At 35.0% G+C, this 27,025-nt stretch overlaps 2 protein-coding genes across 2 annotated transcripts; one reads left to right on the forward strand and one right to left on the reverse strand.

Annotated features, from left to right (window-relative positions):
- Positions 1-513: 513 nt before the first annotated feature.
- On the reverse strand, positions 514-2,608 carry LOC131611999 (pentatricopeptide repeat-containing protein At2g38420, mitochondrial). The gene has a single exon (XM_058883809.1). It carries the CDS (start codon positions 2,357-2,359, stop codon positions 872-874), a length of 1,488 nt encoding a protein of 495 aa, XP_058739792.1. The 5' UTR covers positions 2,360-2,608; the 3' UTR covers positions 514-871.
- Positions 2,609-6,949: 4,341 nt separating this feature from the next.
- Positions 6,950-9,246, forward strand: LOC131612000 (protein LURP-one-related 15-like). Its single transcript, XM_058883810.1, has 3 exons — positions 6,950-7,338; positions 7,447-7,674; positions 7,769-9,246. The coding sequence occupies exons 1-3, from the start codon at positions 7,117-7,119 to the stop codon at positions 7,910-7,912; spliced, it is 594 nt and encodes a 197-aa protein (XP_058739793.1). The 5' UTR covers positions 6,950-7,116; the 3' UTR covers positions 7,913-9,246.
- The last annotated feature ends 17,779 nt before the right edge of the window (positions 9,247-27,025 follow it).

Consider the following 27,025-nt stretch of genomic DNA (forward strand, 5'->3'; position numbering starts at 1 on the left):
AAAACTCAGATCAGTCATCAACACAATTATGCTATTGAGTCATTTGGTAACTTGTCAGACCAGTGGATCACTAGTTAGACTGCGTAATTTCTAATAATAAATTTTTATTTGATAACATGATTTTTTTTTCAAAATTTTTATTAATTTATAGTATTATTATATTGTCTAATTAATTTTCCAATTTTTAAAATTTATTATATTATTTTATTGAATGAATAATAATAAATAAGTTTAATGAAAATTGTATTAAAGAGAATTGTTGTAATTAGAGAATATATATATATATATATATATATAATTATTTTCTCTTTGACCAAATTAAACATCAATGAGATTTATGCACTTGATAAATCTATAATCTTAATAGTTTTCAAAAGTTATAGATCCGATTCATAAAATTTGAAAAAATTTATTTTTATAATTTTAACAATATTTAATTATTATAAATAATTAATATAATTATAAATATTAATATACTCAAATTTTAAAACAGGATTAACATTTTAACTAGGCTAAAAAATAAACATAAAATATCAACCCGTCAGTTTAACCAAATCCACCGGTTCACTGTTCAGACTAGTGAATTGACCGTATTACACCAGTTTTCACCGGGTCAATTGCAACAATGGTCCGATGACCTTATCGGACCGCTCTATCCTCCTGGTCACAGTCTAACCGACCCGATCGACAAGAACGGTCCGGGGTTTTAAAACCCCGGAATGAGAACAATTAATGATTCTGCTTTCCATATCCTATTTGAACATTTCAAGTCACTACTTTGTTATAACTAGGAAGATGAAAATCTCCAACCAAATACAATGAGAGCCAATACACTTCAAAACCAGGTTCATCCATCATACTGTAACTACCATTATTTTGTGCTCAACAATCCAACAAACGTGGTTTCTGAATACACAACCTTAGATCCTAAGTTAAGAATCAATGCTTCCCAAACCTTACCTCCTGGAACAAAACTCTTATCAACAATTCTATTCATCAACACAACTGCATCAGTGATCAAACCCTTTTGGCACATTTGAACTATGATACTATGAAATGTTGAAGATCTTGGATAAAAACACTTCTCCAACATTTCATCCAACAAAACACAAGCTTCATCAATCTCGCCTTTACCAACCAAACCATCAAGCATGATCCTATACGTATGCACGTTCGGCTCAACACTCTTGAACCTCATCTCCTTCATTACCCTCTTCGCCTTCCCTAAATCCCCTTTCATGCACAATCCACCCAATAGAGTATTGTAAGTAACCACATTTGGTTTGCATCCTAATGTTTCCATAGAAACCGTAATCTTAAGCGCCTCATCGAAATTATTCTGCTTACACAAACCATTTATATACACATTGTATGTATAAACATCAGGAATCAGTCCTAATACAAGTATTTCATCGAATAACTCATCTAATTTCACATAATCACCTTCTTTAACAATCCCACTCAAAACAATAGTATAACAAACAATATCAGGCTTCACTCCATCTTCCTTCAGCTGATTCAGAATCTCCAAAGCATCCTTCCCCTTCCCTTCCTTCACCAAAAACCTAATCATATTCGTACAATCCATCACACCAGGACAAAACCCTAGCCTCCTCATATTACCCCAAACAAACAAAGCCTCGACACTAGTCAAATCATTTTGCTCGCACAACGAAGAAACAATCAAAGAACATATCTTATCATCCAAACCATAACCATCATCAATCATACAGTTCATTATCTTAACAGCATAATCAACTCTCCTAATCCTACACAAGGCCTTAATCAAAACCCGAAAACTCGATTCCTCAAGCCGGATTTTCATCTGCTGACTCTTCAACAAAATATCCGGAACCATTTTGAGACAATCCCTCTTCCTACAAAGCAACGAAAGCAGCAAGTTCAAAGAACAAACAGTTGGTGTGCATCTAAACCTAGGAATTCTAAAAAACAACTCAACAGCATCATGAACCCTATCAGCATTACCATAGAATCTAATAAGATACATAAACACAAACTCAGGTGTTTCGAATTTCTCATTATGTTCAAGATGGTTGAGAATGTGAGGGATTTCATGCAACTGTGAAGGGTTGTTTTTGGTTAAGGTTTTGATGAGAAAAAAGTAAGCTTTTGGAGTTGGGTCAGTGTGATAGGCTTTGAAAGAGTTAACAAGAGTGGTGAGAAGAAAAGGGTCGTTGTTGTTTTGTGGTTGGGGTTGAGTGGTGGCTTGTTTGAGAATTTGCATGGCTTGTTGTTCACCAAAATTGTGATGCCATGAAGTTTTGTAAGGGGAATGTGGCCATTTTCTGAATTTTCTGAGGTATTTGTTTGCGGTTTTGGATAAAGGGTTTCGAACCATTTTCGGATTTGTTGAGGAGGAACAGAGTTTAGCAGAGTTTGAAGATTTTAAGGAAAATGATAACGAGGAATTTTAAGAATTGGGTGGTGGTCGTTTGAATAAGTGAACTCTTGAATTGAATACAAGTTTAGATTGTTGATTCAGGTTTTCTGTAAAATGTACCAAATTGAATGAATATGTGGAGCTGTGGAAATGGGTTCCGAAATATTGATGGTGTTTTGGAGAATTTGTCTGAGATGCATTTTCGGAGATGCATTTTTGTCTGATATTTGGATGTATCCGAAAATGCATTTTCGAAAAACCCTTTGTTCTTAATTGTGGTGATTTTATTCTCTGAATTTTAATATTTTTGAATCTAACATATGTTTGGTTATTTTAGGCCATAAATTAGAAGGAAAATGTATACATTACGCTGATTCAAACATAGTAGTCAATTATGAAAAAAAATATATAGTACTCAATTATGAAAAAAAGGTCATATAATAAATTGTTCCAAAAAATAAAAAATGATACAACCAAACAAAAATTTATTGGGACTGTCTAACCCCGACCTCATGTCATGGTTCATAGTTATGTAGGCAAAAGAACATAAGCCAGCAAGATCATAATAACAAATAACATCAATGAACCAAGCAGCAATGGACTGATGCAACTACAATATCTTCATGCCTTAGTTTATCGATTTCAAATACATACTGTTTTGTATAAAGAAAATATCACTATTAGTATCGATTTAATTAGTTGAACACACTTCCAAGCCTAACTATATCAGGGTTGTTTTCACCTATTGCACCTGCATTAAAAATAACACTTACATATAATTCATACAAAATTTAAACACAAAGTAATCTAGAGATAAATATCCAAAATAAGATTCGAAAATATCTAGAGATGCATCTCCGGACAAAGTTGTGATTTTGCATAAATGACAGAAACACCATTGTAGTCCAAAACTCTAACAAACTTTCAATGCATGTTCAAAAAAACTACCAATTTCGACTCCATACTATCTAATGTAACTTAAACAACTTATTTTTTCTAAAAGCTCACGTAAAACACAATTGGGATTGATTTATGAAAAACTTATCAAATTCAAAGTTGTGGAAGAGATGATTGAATGGATTGAGAACCTTTTCATGAAATCAAGTAGAATGCAGAGAGAATCTCGAATGGAAAAGAAAAAGCTTGAATGGAAGAAGATCCCCATTTGGATGATTATGAAGTTTAGTGAGTTTTGAGACAAATGAAGGAGGAAAAGCGGAGGTTTTGGCGTGTGTTAAACTATTCACCATGTCCTGAGATGTATCTCCATACCATCCTAGTGAATTTTGAATTTATGGCGTATATGGAGATGTATCTACGGACTCACCATTTATTCATACTAAAATGCATATGCGGATTAAATTTTGGCATAATAGAGTGCCTCATTAATTCGCTCTGAAAATGGCTTTTAAAAGACGCCTACGAAAATGCATCTCCTAAGACTACGGGCAGTTGAGACTTTTTTGCAGTGGTGGGGAGAACATATAAGTGTGAAAAAAGCAAACCCCATATTTTTTTTTACTTTGTGTCTCCTTGCAATTTTACCATAATAACATCCCACAACTTTTATTATTTCAATTGTCGCTTTTCGGAAATTTTGAAAACTTTAAATTTTTATCGCATTTTTGAAATTTCTTAATGATATTTTACAAATAAGAGTTTTTTCTATTAAATTTATGTATTTATATGAGAAATTTGAATTTATATTAGATTTTTCACGAATTTTTTTTTTTTACCAACATTTCAAAATATCCAATAAAAATCAATTTTTTTCAGGTATTTTTATCGGTATTTTTGAAAAATACGATATCTTACATGCGTTTTAATCAGCATTTTTGAAATTATAGATAAAAAAAGCATACATTCATGTCAATAATTTTAAAAATGGTCATGAAATGCATGTATGATATAGCATTTTTCAAAAATGCCGCTAATACATGATCATTTCTGGATTTCTAAAAGATCAGGTTGCTCATTTTTTTAAAAAATGGATAAAATTTTCATACATAAATTTTTTAAAAATGCCGATAAAAAATCATTTTAAATGACCTATCAAATTTTTTTATTAGCCAATCAAATATTTTGGGCAAGAAATTTTTTACAACACTTTGGTAATGAATAAAATGAGAAAGATATTTTTTATATTAGAAAAAAATGGAGAGGTTCCAAAAATATATAAATGTGGAAATGTGAGGTCCTAATGGAAGAGATTTAAATGTGGAAATGTGCAAAAATCAGACTTCGATTTCCATAATGACGTCAATGTTTTGTAGTGGAACCAGAGCTGATTGGCGAATGAAGAAGCAGAGCTTGCTATAGAGGACTTGAGCTTCTGATGCAATGAAGAGAGGGTTGACCTGTAAGATTAGCACTTCAACGCCGAAGTCAATAAGATAGTGAGAAAAGATGTGTGAGTGAGGATGGTTTTGAATACCGGAAAAATAATACGTCTTTCCTTTTAGATAGGAGAAACAAATAACAATAAAAAATATAGAGTGAGACACTCGGATTAATCTAAAAGATCAACAAAACTCTAATGGACAAAATTGTCTGCTTGCTCTATTGTCTTTGTTGTATTATTGGATTTTTTTTGTCTTAAGCCTAATGAACGGCCCAAATACAATAACTAAGTCTTTAACAACTAGTAACAAACCCGTGCATACGCACGGGTTCTGTTCGGTTACGCGCATTTAGATAAATCATTTATTTTAAATAAAAATGTTTTAAAAAAAATTATATAAATAATTGATTATTCCATATATAAAAATATTTAGATCAATAATAAATTTTTTCCCGTATATCATTTTTAGATTAAAAATATTTAATCATAAATACCATTTCTCGTATATAAAAATATTTAAATCAATAACAGATTTTTTTCCCGTATACAGACTTCATTTTTGTTTAGGTATCATATACAAAAATATTTGGATCAATTATAAATTTTGTATATAAAAATAATTAGATCAATAATAAATTTCCTCCGTATACCATTTTTAAATAAAAAATATTTGAATCATAAATACCATTTTTCGTAAATAATAGATTTTTTTTCTGTATACAAATATTATTTTTGTTTAGATATCATTTACAAAAATATTTGGATAAATATTAAATTTTTGTAAATAAAAATATTTAGATCAATAATATGTTTTTTACCGTATACCAGTTTTTGATCAAAAATATTTGATCATAAATACAGTTTCTCGTATAAAAAAATATTTTTAAAATTTTCTCGTATATAAAATAATTTAAAATATTCAGGTCAAATAAGGGTATTTTGGACTTTTCCACAACCATTAATTTTCTTATATTATAGATGATAGATTTTTTTTAGAAGAAATAAGTGAAAAAGTGATGAAAGAGAAAAAAAATAGAGTACAGAGAATGATTTGATAAGTTTGTTAAAACATAAAATATAGATGATATAGTGTTGTGGAAGAAAGAAGTGAAAAAGTGATGAAAGAGAAAAAAAATAAAGAATAGAGAGAGATTTGATATGTTTGATAAAATATAGAGTTGTATTATTTTAATACTCCCTCCGTCCCAAAATAAGTGTCACATTTACTTTTTAGGTTCATTGAATATTTAATGTATCTAGTCTGTATAGAGACCATATACATTAAATATTCAATGAATCTAAAAAGTAAATGTGACACTTATTTTGGGACAGAGGGAGTAATAAAATTAAGAATTTTATGGTAGAAACACCAAAAAACCACAATTTTAATGTGGTGGCAAAAAATCGAATAAGGGTATTTTGGACTTTTCCACAACCATTAATTTTCTTATATTATAGATGATAGATTTTTTTTGGAAGAAAGAAGTGAAAAAGTGATGAAAGAGAAAAAAAAATAGAGAATAGAGAGAGATTTGATATGTTTGATAGAATATAGAGTTGTATTATTTTAATAATAAAATTAAGAATTTTATGGTAGAAAGACCAAAAAACCACAATTTTAATGTGGTGGCAAAAAATCAAATAAGGATATTTTAGACTTTTCCACAACCACTAATTTTCTTACATTATAGATGATAGATTTTTTTTGGAAGAAAGAAGTTAAAAAGTGATGAAAGAGAAAAAAATAGAGAACAGAGAATGATTTGATATGTTTGATAAAATATAGAGTTGTATTATTTTAATAATAAAATTAAGAATTTTATGGTAGAAAGACCAAAAAACCACAATTTTAATGTGGTGGCAAAAAATCAAATAAGGGTATTTTGGACTTTTCCACAATCATTAATTTTCTTATATTATAGATACACATTGATGTGTTTGCTATCTTAGAAAGAAAGTGAAAACTAATTTAGCTTATAAAAATTTCAAACAAAAGTTAATATACCACTTTCAACAATACACACTAATGTGTTTGGTATCTTTGAAAGAAGGAAAAAAAAATTGACTTTTAAAAATTTCAATCAAAATTAATAAAATATAAATATTCTTTCACCTGCTTTATGAAAAGAGAGTCTTCTAAGTTACACACGGCATATTATAAGTCATAACATCAAACCTCCTTCGTGGTATTTAATACCATAAAATAGCATCTTTGTAGTACTCATCTTGTTCCCTCCTACCTATAGTTTCTTTGTTATTTCGTTGAGTCATAAAATCAAATTGTTATATAAGAAAGTTTATTCCCAAGCTTCTCACAAATATTTTTACTAAAAAGAACAAACAAGACTCTGATTGAAGGACCAGCATCATCATCATGGCACTCCCAACCACCATAATCGGCCCTCAATACTGTGCTCCGTATCCGCTTGATCTCGCCGTCGTGAAAAAGGTTTTGACAATTTCAGACGGAAACTTCGCCGTTACTGATGTCAACGGCAACATCGTCTTCAAAGTTAAAGGCTCTCTCTTAACCCTCCGTGACCGCCGTGTCTTGCTTGATGCTGCAGGTTACCCCATCATCACCTTACGTCGCAAGGTTCTACTTTGTTCTCTTGTATTTCTTTTAGGTTCCACTTTGTTCTCTTTTATTTCTTTTATCTAATGTCTCTGCACACCTACCAACTTGTCTGATTTAAATGTACAGATAGTGACTATGCATGATAGCTGGGAAGCTTATAGGGGTGAAAGCACAAATGCAAAAAATCTTATATTTACATTGAAGAGATCATCTCTAATCCAGTTTAAGACCAAACTAGATGTGTTTTTAGCTAGTAACACAAAAAAACATGTTTGTGATTATAAAATCAAAGGTAGTTGGTTGAAACGATCTTGCAAAGTTTATGCTGGTGAATCTAACAACATTGTTGCCAAGGTAATTAGTTTTTTTAACTAACTTTTCAGTATGATTAATTTTCACTTAAGTATATAGTGCTAATCTAATTATAAATCAATTTTTGTTATTGCAGATGCACAAAAAGCACACTGTTAAGAGTATTTTGATTGGTAAAGACCATTTCATGGTTACAGTTTATCCTAATGTTGATTACGCTTTCATAGTAGCGTTAATCGTGATTCTTGACGAGATTAACGCTGATGAAGAGAAGGTTTGATTAGTAGATTAATGTTTCATATTCATCAAATACTTCTATTTCAAGGAAAAATACTAGTGTACTTTAAAATTGCTGTATGAATATATTCAATAAAAATTGCTGTATTGATCAAAATGTATACAACAGTCGACAATTATCTCGCTTCGAGCCAATCAGATAGTGCACTCTTCATTGATAGCCTCTTCTTGTAAATCATTCTCCCATTGTACCAATATCTACTAATATGAGATGTTCCTTTTATGATCTTACGAGTTGCAAGGACTTTGCAACAGATGCATCACTGGTCTCATTTCAATAAATGTAAATGGTAGAGGTCGGTATGCTGCAGAAGCATTATCCCTATCAGATACAATAGATCTTGGGATACCATGTAGTTTCACTATGTTGCTCATGAAGGATTCAACAACTGACTTGCTACTATAATCAGCTTTCGGAGGTAAGAAATGAGCATACTTAGCGAGTTTATCCACCACTACCATGATGACACAAAATCCTTTAACAAGAGGCAAACATGTTATGAAGTCCATGGCTACATCTTTCCATACTTGGTGAGGTATAAGTAAGGGTTGCAGTAATCCTGAGGGTAATGTGTTACTGACTTTTGCTTGTTGACAGACCACACATTTCTGGACGAAATTCTTGAGAGTGTCTTGCATCTTTGGCCAATAGAACTAAGCCCTCAACCTTGCCATAGTTCTAGTGATCCTAGTATGACCACAATCACGGCGTGAAAAATACCACGAGTGCATCGTACACTCGAGATACAACAGAGTTGTCACCGATTTTTATTTATTTCAAGAGGAAAGGGAAAATATCGATAAAACTCACGAAAGATAGGATAAGATGGTCATCGCAACCAAGAGCGGGTTCAGGAGTTGGTTATGTAAGGGGAATGTATTAGCACCCCTCACATCCATCATACTCGATGGTACCAATCTAGCCGGTTTGTAAAAGAATGTTAGTTTAAAAGTCCATTTATTAAAGAAAAGGAAAATCTCGTTGGTTTTTTTATTATTGTGCTCGCCAAGACATCACATCTCGGCGATGGGAAAGTCAGAGCATTCGTAGTTCGGGGTAAAAAGAACCACAAAAATTTGTTGATCGATTTTAGCGAGAGATGCTCGATCGCTTTCAAGCAGAAACAATGCTACTTGACACATGGATAAGAGAATGTTTGCATCACTACAAGAATGAGTGACTTGATCATGGATTTATATTGATTTTGACCATCATCTCATTCGAGTGAAAAACACTGATCTTCACATGTGGAAGTATGTTTTGATCGTCGTGAAATAGACTAAGTCTCTCATTTGTGAAAAAGTTATAAATTGAAAATCCAAGTGGCAAAATGTTTGAATGAGTTGAAGTTGTTAAGTTTTGAAAAGAGTTGAAATATGCTTAAGTATTTTAGCATTTAATGAGAAAAAGAGATTTTTGAGATCACTTGACAAAGTCAGGGTTTATTGTGAAAAAGGTCTTAAGATGGAAAAGAAAAGGTTGATGGCGATGCACAAGGCGATCGACTCGTAAATTTTGGGTATGACTTGATGTATGGATCAAGAGTGCTTGGGTTTGGTTGATGGCGATGCACAAGGTGATCGACTTACAAGAAGTGGGTTAGGGCTTGGTATATGGACCAATAATGCAGGGGTTTGAATTTATTTGATTTGGAAAAAGACTCGACGTTTGATCGAGTTTGTTTTTGTTCTTTGGAAAAAGGTTTATTTTAGTTGTTTTGGTTTTTTACTAATTAACCAAAGCAAAATAAACATACATGGCAAACACCCATACCCCAACCGGAATCCTAAATCCTCATCCACTATTTTTGTATCAGTTACATTGAGAGATTACAAGGATAAGTGACAAAGTAAAATACAAATAAGGGAATGAGGTACATTGAAATAATAATGAATAATAAAAAAGTGAGAAAAATAAAATAAATGAATCATAAAAGAAATAATAAGAGAGAAGGGGATGTACTATCAATACATAAGGTGTGAAATAGTATAAATAAATAAATGAGCTTAAAACCCAAGAAAAACAATAAATAAAAATAAACAAAAAGACAAAATGAACTACAAAATAGGGGTGCAACTAGGAAAATGCTCTAGGCCCAAAGGAGGGGTTCCACAAGGATCAGCTGAGCAATCAAGAGGGGTGTGGGAAGGTTTCTTCTTCCCCAATCCCACATTTGGGTACTAATTCCGTAAGCACCAAAAATGGAAGAAAAGCTTCCAACAAAATAGTAAAAATGTCATAAGGTTTTCATTTTTTTAGGGAATTGCGCAAATGAATATCAGGCAGCTTCAGCCAAACTGGGATTGTTCTTATCATATCTCTTTTAAAGTTGAAATCAGGATCCATTGTTTCAGAATCATGGGCATATTATGGATCGAGTAAGGTCCCCTCATTAGCACCATTTCTTTGTCTTTTCCTGATTGGAATTTCATCAGAAAGTAGCCTTCATCATGGTAGTATAGTTCTGGTAATTGAACAAAGTTCCAAAATCTTACCATGAATTATTTCACTGCATTCATGCTAAGTTCCTTGTCCAATACATACATGATAACATAATCTTCCCAAAATTTCACCCCTGATTCCACATCCGAAGGTTCAATTTCAACTTCTATTTCTCCAGTCACAAATTTCGATGCCTGATATTCAATTGCTAATCCATTTTCCAGGAGTCAATTTCCACTAATTATGTATACCCATAACTTTTTCTCCTTTGTACCTTCATTATCATTAAGATCTTCCTTCAATGGCTGTTCAACTAGGGTTTCATAATCCCATTCCTCGCCCATCTTATCAAAAACATTTTTATCACTCATTTATCCGTTGTCTATTTTTGTAAGTACTCCCATTAATTGCATGAACCACTGGTTGAACTAGCGGCGATGACACCTACAACTTTGGTCGTCCTCGCCCCATCCTTAGAACACAATCAAATCAGGATTTTTCCTCGGTAATGTAACACCCCATTTTCTATCCGGTAATTATAATAAAATCAGAGTGCGGAAAATTTTAAATAAAACACAAGGCATTACATTTTCAACTTAAAACCACAAATAACCTGTATTTCATTTATCTTTGACACATAGCCTTCGACATCTACAAACTTTAAAATTATAATTCATACATAAGTTTATTCAACCAAATCAAACTTCGACTTATAATTATTCATCAATTTTTATTCAGCTAAAAACAACTTAAAACAACAATAATTACTCCTTATTATTCAACTTAGATTTCAACAGCTATAATAATAACAACAACAGCAATAAAACAACAAATACAATCATAATCCCACCCCGAGTGCTACGTATCAGAGCAAGAACCCAACTCGACTAACAACAACTAAAGACTTTATAAAATCACTTCAAAACTTCCACCGCCATCCTTGAGTACCTGTCTGTTTCCCATGGTAGGGGAAACATCAGCAGAAGGGGTGAGATATCGAAAATTATAAACAAAGTATGATACTTAATATATTAGATAAGAATCATACAAATTCTACTTCACAACAATGATTATTCAACAACTAAGGACAACAACTTCATTCAGCTCAGTACAATAATAACAGAAGCTTATAACACAACTACAACTTATAACAACACAATAACAACTTATAACAACACAACAACAAGTTATACAACAGAAACAATGACAATCAACAATCAAGGTGATAATATTATCAACTTCAACATGCAACTCAAATGAGACTCAACTATGCACATGCATGTGGTACCATTGGAGTATATATAACTCCCAACTTAAACATATGCCAGGTTATCGAGGCATTTCAACAAGGCATAAGCCTTCAACATGGTGCCATTAAGGCCAACTTAGACAGGTGCCATCAAGGCCAACTTAAACAATGCAATGTATGCCATGCAACATCAACCACAACGACAACCAGAACAACAACAACGAAAACAACTTGAACATGCATCGGTTGCAGCAACTTAGATCAACACTAGTCATACGACCTACAACTTAAACATGTCCATAAATCAGAACAACCCAACTTATTCAACATTGGCCATAGGCCTACACATCATTAACGTATCAACAACAACTAATCACAATAATAAACAACAGCACCGTTCCATAATTCGGAACAATTCGACATATTCAGCTGTACCTGCAAGTCAGCGTTTCCAACATATTTTCAACAAAATATAACGACCACAGTTACTTACTAATATATACGAATTAACCCGACAAATCTCAATTAATTCCGGACAACTAAATCTACCGTTCGAATCTACTTAATCCGCTAATTCACACTGTTATATATACTGCTATTACTACTAGTAAATTTTACTAGTTCTATCAAATTTATAATCCTTCTGGTCCATCTATTCCTATTACACGCTGAATCCCTCTATCCTCAAAAGTCCACACCTGCTACCAATTATCTGTTCTGTATAATATGCCAGTTTCTACTACAATCATACTGCTACTGTTTTTAATGTATTAATTATTATTGACCTGTACTGCTAAACCGTTCCCAACTACTAACTTATTGATATTACTACTACCAATTAAATCCCCCTTCTGTTACTTTATTATTAATGCACAAAAACAATTCTCTGCTAGCATATAATCTGCTAATCCTATCTCTGTATTATTCGTAACCATTGTAGTGATTACTATCAATTTATTCCACTGTATGATCCACTATATACTACTTCTATTATTGAAAATAATTCTACCTCTAAGTATTCACATGATATATAATAATATATGAAATACTATATAACTATAGGAAATGTCTGCCCCCATCTCTATGTACCAACAATTTTTCTTTACTTTTCTCATGCAAGGCGAACGTCTATCTTCTTCTTTCTATTAATTCTCTATTACTTTCTAGCCTAGGCCATTACTTCAACATAGCAACGTTATGATTCCCAATTCTATCATGGTAACAGCATACAATCAATTAACAGGAAAACAACACAGTTTCAACAACGACAACATCAACAAATCAATTACATATTTTCTCGATACAAACCCAGCAAGTAACAGATATATCAATCACCACTAAAACACAAACATAGCAGAATTTATACAATCCCGATCCCACATGCTAACTATCATACTTCCGGTTATAAAATTTGAACCCCACCCTTACCTTGGATTGGAGATCACCTCTAATATCCGATTGAGTGCAAGCCTTTGCCTTTTCCCCGAAATCCACGATCAATTTTTCCGCTGCCAAAGCCTCCTTCCTCTTCGCCGGCAACTTCGTTTCACGATCTATTCTCCCAGAAGCCAAAACCTTCTTTTTCCACTGTGGTGAAAACCTCTTTTTCTGTAACTTCTACGTGCCTCCTCCCTTACACAAAAACCTGATTCCTCATTAAAATAAATCTTATTTTCCTTTTCTTTATTCCATTAATCTAATAATAACAATATTATTATTATATCTAATGGGCTTAAACTTTACACCTCCAATTTGCTATTTAACACACAACCTCAAAATCCAACTTAATTAGACAATCCAATATAATAATATTATTCTTAATATTATTTCTTTGACTAACCGACTAAAATATGACTTCAACTTAATAATCCAAATGCGCTTCTTAAAAAAATCACACTAACAAATCCAACTACTCCGATAAATTGTCAAACTTATTCTAAATCCAATAATTAAATCCTTCAATAAGTTAATTAACTAATTAATTAAATTTGGGGCGTTACAGGTAACCCTAACGCCTCTGTGACCCCTAACCTTAGAGCTAGGAATTTATGCCAACATAGGAAGAAGATTCGATCGAAAAAATTGCCGGTGAAGTCTTTCCAGAAATCGCTGCCAGTACTTAGAAATCGCCAGAGAAAACGAAAAACCCCTTCTTGAATTATTTTTTAATAGACGCATTTTCCCTTTAAATACAAATAAAAAACTTAGAATACAAATAATAAGCCCAACTTGAAGGATAGAAAAACACTTAGAAAGGGGGGGGGGGGTTGAATAAGTGTAGCTTTAAAACTTGTAAGATAAAAACTATTTGCACAATGATTTTTATCCTGGTTCGTTGTTTACTAAACTACTCCAGTCCACCCCCTTGGAGTGATTTACCTCACCTGAGGATTTAATCCACTAATCACACTTGATTACAATGGTTTTCCACTTAGAAACACTCTAAGTCTTCTAGAGTATCCTGTGAAGGATAGAAAAACACTTAGAAAGGGGGGGTTTGAATAAGTGTAGTCTTAAAAACTTGAACGATAAAAATAAATTGCACAGTTATTTTTATCCTGGTTCGTTGTTAACTAAACTACTCCAGTCCACCCCCGCGGAGTGATTTACCTCACATGAGGATTTAATCCACTAATCGTAACAGATTACAATGGTTTTCCACTTAGCCCACGACTAAGTCTTCTAGAGTATCCTGATCACAACCTGATCACTCTAGGAACAAATGCTTAGACACAAGCTAAGACTTTCTTAGAGTATCCTGACCACCACGTGATCACTCTAAATACAACTGCTTAGACACAAGCTAAGACTTCCTAGAGTATTCTGATCAACACTTGATCACTCTAGTTACTTACAAATTAATGTAATCAATTCTAAGAGTATTACAAATGCTTCTGAAAAGCTATAATCACAACAGTGATATTTCTCTTAAAGTTTAAGCTTAATCTCACTAATATATTACAACAGCAATGTAGTGAGCTTTGATGAAGATGAAGTTTCTGAGCTTTTAATTGAACAGCGTTTCAGCAAGTTAATATTCACAGAATTTGGTTAAGAGTTGTTGTTGTTTCTTGCTTCTCATCAGAACTTCATATTTATAGGCGCTTGAGAAGATGACCGTTGGGTGCATTTAATGCTTTGCGTATTCCGTACAACATTGCATTTAATGTTTCACGCTTTTGTCAACTACCTCGAGCCTTGTTCACGCTGTGTCTACTGACGTTGCCTTTAATAGCTTCCGACGTTCCTTTTGTCAGTCAGCGTAGCCTGCCACTTGTACTTTCTTCTGATCTGATGTTTGAGAATACAACGTTTGAAAATCATCAGAGTCAAACAGCTTGGTGCAAAGCATCTTCTTGTCTTCTGACCTTGAAGTGCTTCTGAGCGTGATACCATCAGAACTTCAGTGCTACTGCTTCTGATCTCAAGTTCTTCTGATGCTTCCATAGACCCATGTTCTGATTCTGCCTTGACCATCTTCTGATGTCTTGCCAGACCATGTTCTGATGTTGCATGCTGAACCTTCTGAGACAAAGCTTCTGAGCGCTGATTTGTGCATACTCTTTATATATTTCCTGAAATGGAAATTGCAATGTATTAGAGTACCACATTATCTCACACAAAATTCATATCCTTGTTATCATCAAAACTAAGAATATTGATCAGAACAAATCTTGTTCTAACAATCTCCCCCTTTTTGATGATGACAAAAACATATATAAATGATATGAATTTGCGATCAGAAAGAGCAGACGGCTAAAGACAAATTACACAGCTATAGCATAAGCATGTGAATATGTCTCCCCCTGAGATTAACAATCTCCCCCTGAGATGAATAATCTCCCCCTGAAATAAATACTCGAAGAACTTTAATAATAAAAGACTCGAAGAACTTTAATAATAAAAGACTTCCCTGATTATTTCGGTAGAGACGATCACATAAGCTTCTGTCTTCTGATAATTCATAGCTTCTGACTTCTGCTTCCATTGGACAGCTTCAGAACTTGAATTTCTTTAGATCCCTAGAACACTCACAGCTTCTGATTCCTGCTTCCATTTAGGACAGCTTCAGAACTTGAATTTCTTTGATCTTCAGAACATTCACAGCTTCTGATTCCTGCTTCCATTTAGGACAACTTCAGAACTTGAATTTCTTTGATCTTCAGAACATTCACAGCTTCTGATTCATGCTTCCATTTAGGACAACTTCAGAACTTGAATTTCTTCTTACATAACTTCATGCTAGATTGTATCAGAACATTGTTGAATGTACCAGAGCATCATCAGAGCATCTCTACATCCTGAAATGTTACAGAACAAAACTAAACGACAAAAGTCAGCATGAATGAGTTAGAACATAAAATGTGTATCAGAACACAAAATATGTATCAGAGCCATATAAGCCATATAGAATATATCAGATCCAATAGACAATGTATCAGAGCAAATAGACAATGATTTGGATCATATTCTATTATCAGAATTTCTGATCATTCTTCCTTCTTGCTTCTGATTCTGAAGCTTCCTAGCACTCAGCTTGCTTCAAGAATCCAAGAGCTATTTCTGATCATTCTTCCTTCTTGCTTCTGATTCTGAAGCTTCCTAGCACTCAGCTTGCTTCAAGAATCCAAGAGCTATTTCTGATCATTCTTCCTTCTTGCTTCTGATCCTGAAGCTTCCTAGCACTCAGCTTGCTTCAAGAATCCAAGAGCTTGATTCATTTTGTTGCTTCTTATGTTGATCTTGAATCTTTGATTCCTGCAACAACACAACTTAAAAACATAGAACTTTGCAAGTTCTGTTAGTAAATGTGGAGCCTTTTTACTCAGTAACTGATAATATTAATCAGATCATTTATCATATATTTTCTCCCCCTTTTTGTCATAACATCAAAAAGCATAAAAGATTCAGATGTAAAGCAAGAGACAAAAGGAAAGGAACATAAATAACTTTTCATTGATTTCAACAAGAAGGATTACAAAAGGTGTATGCAGAAAACAGATGCAACAAGGAAAGAAAACTACAAAAACTTAAAGCCTAAGACTCTATCCTACGCAAAGACTGCGCAAACAACTCAAGAACCCTCTGGTCTTCAGTTTGTTCAGCCATGAAAGCTTGAAAACTCTTCATGCCTGTCCAGACTAGAACCTCCACTGTAGGAGAGATCCAAGAGACCAAAGAGGAAGTGAGGGACAGTTCATAGACAGGGAGCTAATATTGCAAACGGGCTCCAGTGACTCAAGAAGGTCTTCTTCCTTTGGATAAATGTTGATAACAGCATTGAAGAAGAGATCTGTCTTGAAAGAGACTTGGAGAGCCATCCCAAGATATGCTTCACATCCTGTAACTGATTAACCCTTCCATCCGTTCTCATTGAGTTGAAAGGATTCATGATGAACGCTAGGTTGAAGATGAATGAACTAGGGTTTATGCCAAAGAAAAACTTTGTTGGACAAGAGAGAAAAAGAAAGAGAAAGAGAGCCAAGACTTATTGAAAAAATGCAACGAAATGAAGGAATAAATAGAGGGAAAAAGAAGAGGGAAACGTTCGAGGAATATAAAAAAGAAAAGAAGGACAATAAAAGAAATGATGAATGGCATTTAATGTAACATGACGTGAGGAGAGATAATAATGACAAAAGACGAGATTTGCACAGTTACCTAAGTATACGTCCCTTCAACTGTACGCACGCTTGTCCAGAAATAGTGAACACGTGTTTACCATCTGGATAGCCAGTTACAGCTGTTTTGCTTTTAAAGAGATTCTGAATCAACTTAGACAATGAAACGTTAGTAATAACTGAATTAAAATTTCTAATTGATTTCAATCAGAACTTCTTATAAAAAAAAATCCAATTTCATTTCAGAAGATACTCATACATAAGATCTTCTCATCTTCTCATTCTGGGCATAAATCCATACTGATATTCTTCAGAATGAACTTAAACCTATCTTCAGCAAGGGGTTTTGTAAAGATATCAGCCCATTGATGGTCTGTATCCACAAAGTTTAAAGATATAACACCCTTCTGAACATAGTCCCTTATGAAATGATGTTTAATCTCAATATGTTTAGCTTTTGAATGTAAAATAGGATTCTTAGATAAACATATAGCAGAAGTATTATCACAAAAAATAGGAATGTTACTCTCATATATCTGATAATCTTCCAGCTGACTTCTCATCCAGAGCATTTGTGTGCTACAACCAGCAGCAGCAACATATTCTGCTTCTGTTGTTGAGAGGGCAATAGTAGCTTGCTTCTTGCTGTACCATGAGATCAGATGACTTCCAAGAAATTGACAACTTCCAGAAGTTCTTTTTCTTTCTATTCTATCTCCAGCATAGTCAGCATCACAGAATCCTACTAAGTTGTAGTCTTTAGATCTTCTGTAAACTAAACCAACATTAGTAGTACCTTTCAGATACCTTAGAATTCTTTTAACCGCTGTTAAATGAGATTCTCTTGGATCTGATTGGAATCGAGCACACAAACAAACACTAAAGAGAATGTCAGGTCTAGAAGCAGTTAGATATAGAAGAGATCCAATCATACCTCTGTACAACTTCTGATCTACCTTCTTACTTACCTCATCCTTACCCAGTACACATGTTGGATGCATAGGAGTTTTGGCTTCTTTGCTTTCAGAAAGATTAAACTTCTTCACAAGTTCTTTCACATACTTCGTTTGATGAACATAGGTTCCATCGGAAGTTTGGTTGATTTGAATCCCAAGGAAATACTTGAGTTCTCCCATCATGCTCATTTCAAATTCAGCCTGCATAGACTCAGCAAACTCCTTTCCAAGTGTAGCATTAGATGTTCCAAAGATAATATCATCAACATATATTTGACAAATTAAAATATCCTTTTTAAATGTTTTACAAAAGAGAGTAGTGTCCACTTTTCCTCTAGTGAAATCATTTTCCAGAAGGAAAGAACTCAAACGTTCATACCAAGCTCTGGGAGCTTGTTTCAATCCGTATAATGATTTCTTTAGTTTGAAAATAAGATTTGGAGACATGGAGTCTTCAAAACCAGGAGGTTGCTGAACATAAACTTCTTCATCTATATAACCATTTAAGAAGGCACTCTTGACATCCATCTGATAAAGAGTGATGTTGTGTTGAGTGGCAAAAGAAATTAATAGACGAATAGATTCTAACCTGGCCACTGGTGCAAAGGTTTCTGTATAATCAATCCCTTCTTGCTGACTATAACCCTGAGCAACCAGTCTGGCTTTGTTTCTTACCACTTCACCTTTCTCACTTAGCTTGTTTCTGAAAACCCACTTAGTACCGATGATGTTAAATCCTTTTGGTCTAGGAACCAAGTCCCATACATCATTCCTTGTAAACTGATTTAGTTCTTCTTGCATGGCAATTATCCAGTCTGGATCTTCTAGAGCTTGATCAACAGAAGTTGGCTCGATCAAAGAAACAAGACCTAATTGACATTCTGCATTGTTCTTAAGGAATGCCCTTGTTCTGATGGGATCATCTTTCTTTCCAAGGATCACATCTTCTGAATGAGCTGAGGCAAGTCTAGGTGATCTTCTGATAGTTGGTTCTTCAGAAATCCTAAGATTCTCTAAAGATGCAGCAACTTGATCTTCTGATCCATTGCTTCTGAGACTGCCAGCTTCTGCAGCTTTGCTTCTTGATTCTTCAACTTCTGATATATCAATATCAAAATCTGCAAAATTCTCAAACTGCTTTGGTTTTTCAAGACCAAGCTTATCATCAAACCTGATATTGATTGATTCTTCTACAATCAATGTTTCAGTATTGTATACTCTGTAGCCTTTAGAGCGTTCAGAATATCCAAGAAGGAAACACTATTGCTTTAGAAACAACCTAAACAGATGGTTCCAAAACTAACAAACTAGCTCTTCTGAACACCTTCAACCTTAACTTCTCCAGAAGATTTAAGTAGCAGGACTTGAAAAGCAGTCCTTCTTCCCTTCAAGTGTTAAGAACATCTTGAGTCCAGATGACATGACATGACATGTTTAATGTTGTCTTCTTTGTCACCAAGAGAATCTGCAATAGAAATAGTCTTTTCTTTTGGTACCCACATTTTCTTGGGTCCTTTCTTGTTAGTTCTCCTCAAGTTCTGATTGAACTTGGGTTTAGCAAAATATTTAGCAGGAGGAACAGTATGATACTTCTTATTCTTAGTTCCATGATATTTCTTAGGTTGTGTCACATGCTTCTTGGTGTGTGTTATGTGAAAACTTTGTGCATGTGATGTGTGCTTAATATCATGGGAGTGGCCAAATTTAAATTGGTTATACAGAGGCTTGTATGATATTTTCATATCATCCACAGATTCAAGCTTGTATGGGATTTCACCCTCATAACCAATGCCAACTCTCTTGTTCCCAGACACAGCATATATCATAGAAGCTAGCTGACTTCTGCCAATACTTCTAGATAAGAACTTCCTGAAACTTAAATCATATTCTTTCAGAATATGATTCAGACTGGGAGTGGATTTTTCTGAATCAGAAGGAGATCCAACATTATTGGATAATTTTAAAACTTTGTCTTTTAATTCAGAATTTTCCAACTCAAGCTTCTTAGTTTCAAATTCAAATTGCTTTTTCAGCTTTTTGTATTTGATACTAAGATGAGCTTTTAATTCAAGAAGCTCTGTTAGACTGGAAACTAACTCTTCTCTAGATAGTTCAGAAAATACCTCTTCAGAATCTGATTCTGATGTAGATTCTGATCCATCATCTTCTGTCGCCATCAGCGCAAAGTTTGCCTGCTCTCCTTCAGAGTCTGATCCTGATTCTGATTCAGAATCATCCCATGTTGCCATAAGACCTTTCTTCTTATGAAACTTCTTCTAGGGATTCTCCTTCTGAAGTTTCGGACACTCATTCTTGTAATGTCCAGGCTCATTGCACTCATAGCAGACAGCCTTCTTCTTGTCAGATCTTCTGTCACCAGAAGATTCTCCTCGTTCAAATTTCTTTGAACTTCTGAAGCCTCTGAACTTCCTTTGCTTGCTCTTCCAGAGTTGGTTTACCCTTCTGGAGATCATGGACAGTTCATCTTCTTCTTCAGATTCTGATTCTTTAGGATCTTCTTCTCTAGCCTGAAAAGCGTTAGTGCATTTTTTAACATTAGATTTTAAAGCAATAGACTTACCTTTCTTCTTAGGTTCATTAGCGTCAAGTTCAATCTCATGACTCCTCAGGGCACTGATCAGCTCTTCCAAAGAAACTTCACTCAGATTCTTCGCAATCTTGAATGCAGTCACCATTGGGCCCCATCTTCTGGGCAAACTTCTGATGATCTTCTTTACATGATCAGCCTTGGTGTAGCCTTTGTCGAGAACTCTCAATCCAGCAGTCAGAGTTTGAAATCTTGAAAACATCTTTTCAATGTCTTCATCATCCTCCATCTTGAAGGCTTCATACTTCTGGATTAGTGCAAAAGCTTTGGTCTCCTTAACTTGAGCATTTCCTTCATGAGTCATCTTCAAGGACTCATATATGTCATGGGCCGTTTCCCTGTTAGATATCTTCTCATACTCAGCATGAGAGATAGCATTCAGCAAAATAGTCCTGCATTTGTGATGATTCTTGAAATCTTTCTTTTATCATCATTCATTTCGCTTCTCGTGAGCCTTACACCAGTAGCTTTAACAGGATGTTTGTAACCATCCAGCAGAAGATCCCATAGATCAGCATCCAGACCAAGAAAGTAACTTTCTAATTTATCTTTCCAATACTCAAAGTTTTCACCATCGAATATTGGTGGTCTGGTGTAACCATTGTTACCATTACCATTGTAGTATTGCTCAGCTGAGCCAGATGTAGATGTTTGAGTTTCACCAGCCATCTTTTACTGAAGCGTTTTTCTCTTCCTGAATCTTTTCTAAACACGGTTAAGTGCTTGCACCTTAGAACCGGCGCTCTGATGCCAATTGAAGGATAGAAAAACACTTAGAAAGGGGGGGTTTGAATAAGTGTAGTCTTAAAAACTTGAACGATAAAAATAAATTGCACAGTTATTTTTATCCTGGTTCGTTGTTAACTAAACTACTCCAGTCCACCCCCGCGGAGTGATTTACCTCACATGAGGATTTAATCCACTAATCGTAACAGATTACAATGGTTTTCCACTTAGCCCACGACTAAGTCTTCTAGAGTATCCTGATCACAACCTGATCACTCTAGGAACAAATGCTTAGACACAAGCTAAGACTTTCTTAGAGTATCCTGACCACCACGTGATCACTCTAAATACAACTGCTTAGACACAAGCTAAGACTTCCTAGAGTATTCTGATCAACACTTGATCACTCTAGTTACTTACAAATTAATGTAATCAATTCTAAGAGTATTACAAATGCTTCTGAAAAGCTATAATCACAACAGTGATATTTCTCTTAAAGTTTAAGCTTAATCTCACTAATATATTACAACAGCAATGTAGTGAGCTTTGATGAAGATGAAGTTTCTGAGCTTTTAATTGAACAGCGTTTCAGCAAGTTAATATTCACAGAATTTGGTTCAGAGTTGTTGTTGTTTCTTGCTTCTCATCAGAACTTCATATTTATAGGCGCTTGAGAAGATGACCGTTGGGTGCATTTAATGCTTTGCGTATTCCGTACAGCATTGCATTTAATGTTTCACGCTTTTGTCAACTACCTCGAGCCTTGTTCACGCTGTGTCTACTGACGTTGCCTTTAATAGCTTCCAACGTTCCTTTTGTCAGTCAGCGTAGCCTGCCACTTGTACTTTCTTCTGATCTGATGTTTGAGAATACAACGTTTGAAAATCATCAGAGTCAAACAGCTTGGTGCAAAGCATCTTCTTGTCTTCTGACCTTGAAGTGCTTCTGAGCGTGATACCATCAGAACTTCAGTGCTACTGCTTCTGATCTCAAGTTCTTCTGATGCTTCCATAGACCCATGTTCTGATTCTGCCTTGACCATCTTCTGATGTCTTGCCAGACCATGTTCTGATGTTGCATGCTGAACCTTCTGAGACAAAGCTTCGGAGCGCTGATTTGTGCATACTCTTTATATATTTCCTGAAATGGAAATTGCAATGTATTAGAGTACCACATTATCTCACACAAAATTCATATCATTGTTATCATCAAAACTAAGAATATTGATCAGAACAAATCTTGTTCTAACATCCTGATCACAACCTGATCACTCTAGGAACAAACTGCTTAGACAACTTCTAAGACTTGCTAGAGTATACTGATCAACAACTTGATCACTCTAGAACTTACAAATTAATGTAAACAATTTCTTTTAAGAGTTACAATGCTTCTTATAAAGTTATTATCACAACTGTGATTTTCTCTTAAGTTTAAGCTTAAATCTCACTAAGATATTACAACAGTAATGTAGTGAGCTTGATGATGAAGTTTGAAAGCTTTTGATTTGAACAGCGTTTGTGCAAGTTTGGTTCAGAGTTCGTAACTTCGTAACCTTGCTTCTCATCAGAACTTCATATTTATAAGCACTTGAGAAGATGACCGTTGGGAGCATTTAATGCTTTGCGTAATCCGTACAGCATTGCATTTAATGTTTCACTCTTTTGTCAACTACCTCGAGCCTTGTTTTCGCTGTGTCTACTGACGTTGCCTTTAATAGCTTCTAACGTTCCTTTTGTCAGTCAGCGTAGCCTGCCAGTCTAGTACTTTCTTCTGATATGATGTTTGTGTAAACAACGTTTGAATATCATCAGAGTCAAATAGCTTGGTGCAGAGCATCTTCTTGTCTTCTGACCTTGAAGTGCTTCTGAGTGTGATACCATGAGAACTTCAGTGCTTCTGCTTCTGATCTCAAGTTCTTCTGATGCTTCCATAGACCCATGTTCTGATTCTGCTTGACCATCTTCTGATGTCTTGCCAGTCCATATTCTAATGTTCCATGCTGAACCTTCTGAGTCAGTGCTTCTTGCGCTGATTTTGTGCATACTCTTTGTATAATTCCTGAAACGGAAATTGCATAGTATTAGAGTACCACATTATCTCATACAAAATTCATATCCTTGTTATCATCAAAACTAAGAATATTGATCAGAACAAATCTTGTTCTAACAATCTCCCCCTTTTTGATGATGACAAAAACATACATAAATGATATGAATTTGCGATCAGAAAAGACAGACGGCTAAAGACAATTACACAGCTATAACATAAGCATATAGACAATGTGTGAATATGTCTCCCCCTGAGATTAACAATCTCCCCCTGAGATAAATAATCTCCCCCTGAAATAAATACTAGAAGAATTTTTATAAATAAAAGACTTCCCTGAGTATTTCAGTAGAGACGTTCACATATGCTTAGATCTTCTGAACATTCACCGCTTCTGATTCTTGCTTCCATAGGACAGCTTCAGAACTTGAATTTCCTAGATCTTCAGAATATTCATAGCTTCTGATTCTTGCTTCCATTGGACAGCTTCAGAGCTTGAATTTCTTCTTGAATCATTGCATGCTAGATTGTATCAGAACATTGTTGAATGTACCAGAGCATCATCAGAGCATCTCTACATCCTGAAATGTTACAGAACGAACTAAACGACAATAATCAGCATGAATGAATCAGATCATATAATGTGTTCTAGAATTTTATACTATGTATCAGAACACACACACAAAATGTTTCAGAGCATATTTTGTAACTAAAAACATGCATCAGAACATATAAAGAATAAGAATGAAAGTATATTCTATCATCAAAATATCAGAACATTCTTCCTTCTTGCTTCCGATCTTGAAGCTTTATAGCACCCAGCTTGCTTCAATTTCCATGAGCTTGATTCTTTATAGAATTGATTTTCCTCATCTTTTTGCTTCTCATGTTGAGCTTTAAAGAGGATCTTCAATTCCTGCAAGACAACACTCAAAAGCATAGAACTTTGCAAGTTCTGTTAGAAATGTGGAGCCTTTCTCCCAACAATTGATAAAGTAAATCAGATCATTTATCACATTTTTCTCCCCCTTTTTGTCATAACATCAAAAACATAAAAGATTTAGATGAGAAACAAGACAAACAATATGAGAGAAGAAATGATAGTTTCATTAATAGCAGAGAGAAAACAGAAGTACAAGAGTATATGGAGGATGCAAAGAAAAAAAGATGCAGCAAAGCAAAAGACAACAATCTAAGACTCAATCTAAGATGACCCTAGCTTTGACATGATCTTGGCCAGCATATCATGAATCCCACTGTTGCTCTCATTCTGTCTTTCCATGAAAGCGCGAAACTCAGCGTTGATTGATCTCTGCTCATCCTGGTTCTTCTGAATAACTTCCAAAGTCCTTGCAAGACGGGAAGGTTCATCAGAAGAAGCTTCACAACTTCTATCCACAGGAATGGCATTGTGATCCGCAGCTTCCATAGTTAGATCATTTGCAGGATTTTCCTCAACAGGAATTGTTTCAGCAACATGATCATCAGCATCTGCTTCTTGCATAGAAGCATCTCCATACTCTGCAGCAGGAACCTCAGAATCTCCATTCTCAAGTGCCTGAAGAATGGCAGCAAGATTCCTAGGAGCAGAAGGACCTTCAACTTCTGGTGGGTCAACAACTTCTGGAATGACCAAGCTTGGGTCTTCCTCAGAAGGATTTTCCCTTAGAAAGTAAAAGAGAGTCCTGAAGTCTCCAAGCAGAACAGGATATTGAGGTCTCCAGACCACAATTTCCCTGCAAGGGTTAGCTTCCATTGCAGCAGCAATTCTTGCTTCCTCCAGTTCATCCATAAACTTCTTCTCTTCAAAGATATATCTCCCTCCGAGACGAGCAAACCAGAAGTCTTCATAACTTCTCAGAATTCCACGAGGCCGTGGAACAGCTTCTACACAAGCTTCCTGAAGTTCTATAAAACAAGCATCTGCTTTTCTGCGTAAGATTCTCCAGATCTTTCGCATAGCAACGTCATTTAGGCCAGAACTTTCAGCGATTCTGATAGTATCAAAGACTCTTCTGAGATTCCTCTTTACCATTTCAAAAATTACACCAATAGGGTATAAACGGCGGGATTTTATTTTGGTTCTTGAAGAGACAGGGTTAGGGACAGAATAGGGTTGAGGCTCTCTATCCAACCTATAAAAAGATTCTGCTTCATTATCAGAATCTAACACTACCATTTCAGCTTCAGGACGAGGCTTGGGAGTGTAGCTGCAATCACAGAGCAATTGCTCATGTGATGCAGAGTCTGAAAGATCAGAAACACATGGGTTGTTTTGAGAGGTGGAAGGAATGGGTTCATAGTTGGCATGGGGAGGAGGTTTAGAAGTGGTTATATTTGTGTGTGGTGGAAAGAGCGTTTGTAGGGGTGGTATATCCAGAACAGGATTATCAAGGACCTGGTCAGAAGCAAGGTTGGTTGAAGGTGGAGGAGAAGGAATGGGAGCATCTGGAATGGGTGAAGGAGGAGGAGTAAGGATTTTGGTTACAGAAGAAGTGGGAGGTGTAAGAACATGAACTTTGATGGGTGATTCTGATGGGGATTTATCTGGTTCAGGGGTTAGGGCAACAACTATTGATGCAACTTCTGAATGTAAAGCAGGAATAGAATCAGGTTCAGAGAGACGTATACCTTTGGATACCTTCTGAACAGCTTCGAACACAGCCTCAAGCTTCTTCTGTTTCTTACTCTTCTGCTCTTCAACAATCTTTGCTTTACCACGAGAGATTTCTCTCCTTCTGGCAGATTCCAGAGCTTCCTTCTTATTTTCAACAACATTCTGACCTTCAACTGCTTGAGTTGTTGGTCTTTGCAAGATTTCTTCCTGCTGATTCACAGCTTCCTGAAAAGCCTCTTCTTCATCGGAGTCATTTATTATCAGCTTCCTTTTCCTGATTTTCTTCTTCTCAACAACTTTAACATTTTTAGCATTTTTATTCGACTTCTTCTTCTTCTTATCAGCAGCCTCCTTCTTATTCTTTTCAAATTCAATTGAAACAGCCTGAACGACTTCAGCAATAACTTCTTCCCAGAACAACCTCTTTAACAGTAGCAACAACTACGTTCTGAACTACCTTCACCTGATTATCAGAAGGATGATCAAATTTTCTTTTGGTCCTTCTTTCCTTCTTTTCAGCAGCTTGAGGAACAACTTCTGAAATATCTTTTGAGGCAGCAGCCCTAGAGGAGGAGGTTTTCTTGCGGCCTACTTTAGCAGGAGCACCTTTTTCTTGATCTTTTACTCCTTCATCTTCTTCCAGTGACTTCAAGTACCTAGTTCTGACTCCTGGTACTTCACTTCTGAAGAAGGTTCCAAAGTTGGAAAGAACAGGATTTCTTCTGCTTCTTGTTCCAGGAAGAGGTTGAGGGGTTTTGATGATAGTATCAATAACCTTCATCTTTCTCAAAGTGAGAGCATTCAAGCAAATTCCAGTGGTAACAACAAGG

This window comes from Vicia villosa, linkage group LG6, assembly GCF_029867415.1.
Source record: "Vicia villosa cultivar HV-30 ecotype Madison, WI linkage group LG6, Vvil1.0, whole genome shotgun sequence".
Classification (NCBI taxonomy): Eukaryota; Viridiplantae; Streptophyta; class Magnoliopsida; order Fabales; family Fabaceae; genus Vicia; species Vicia villosa.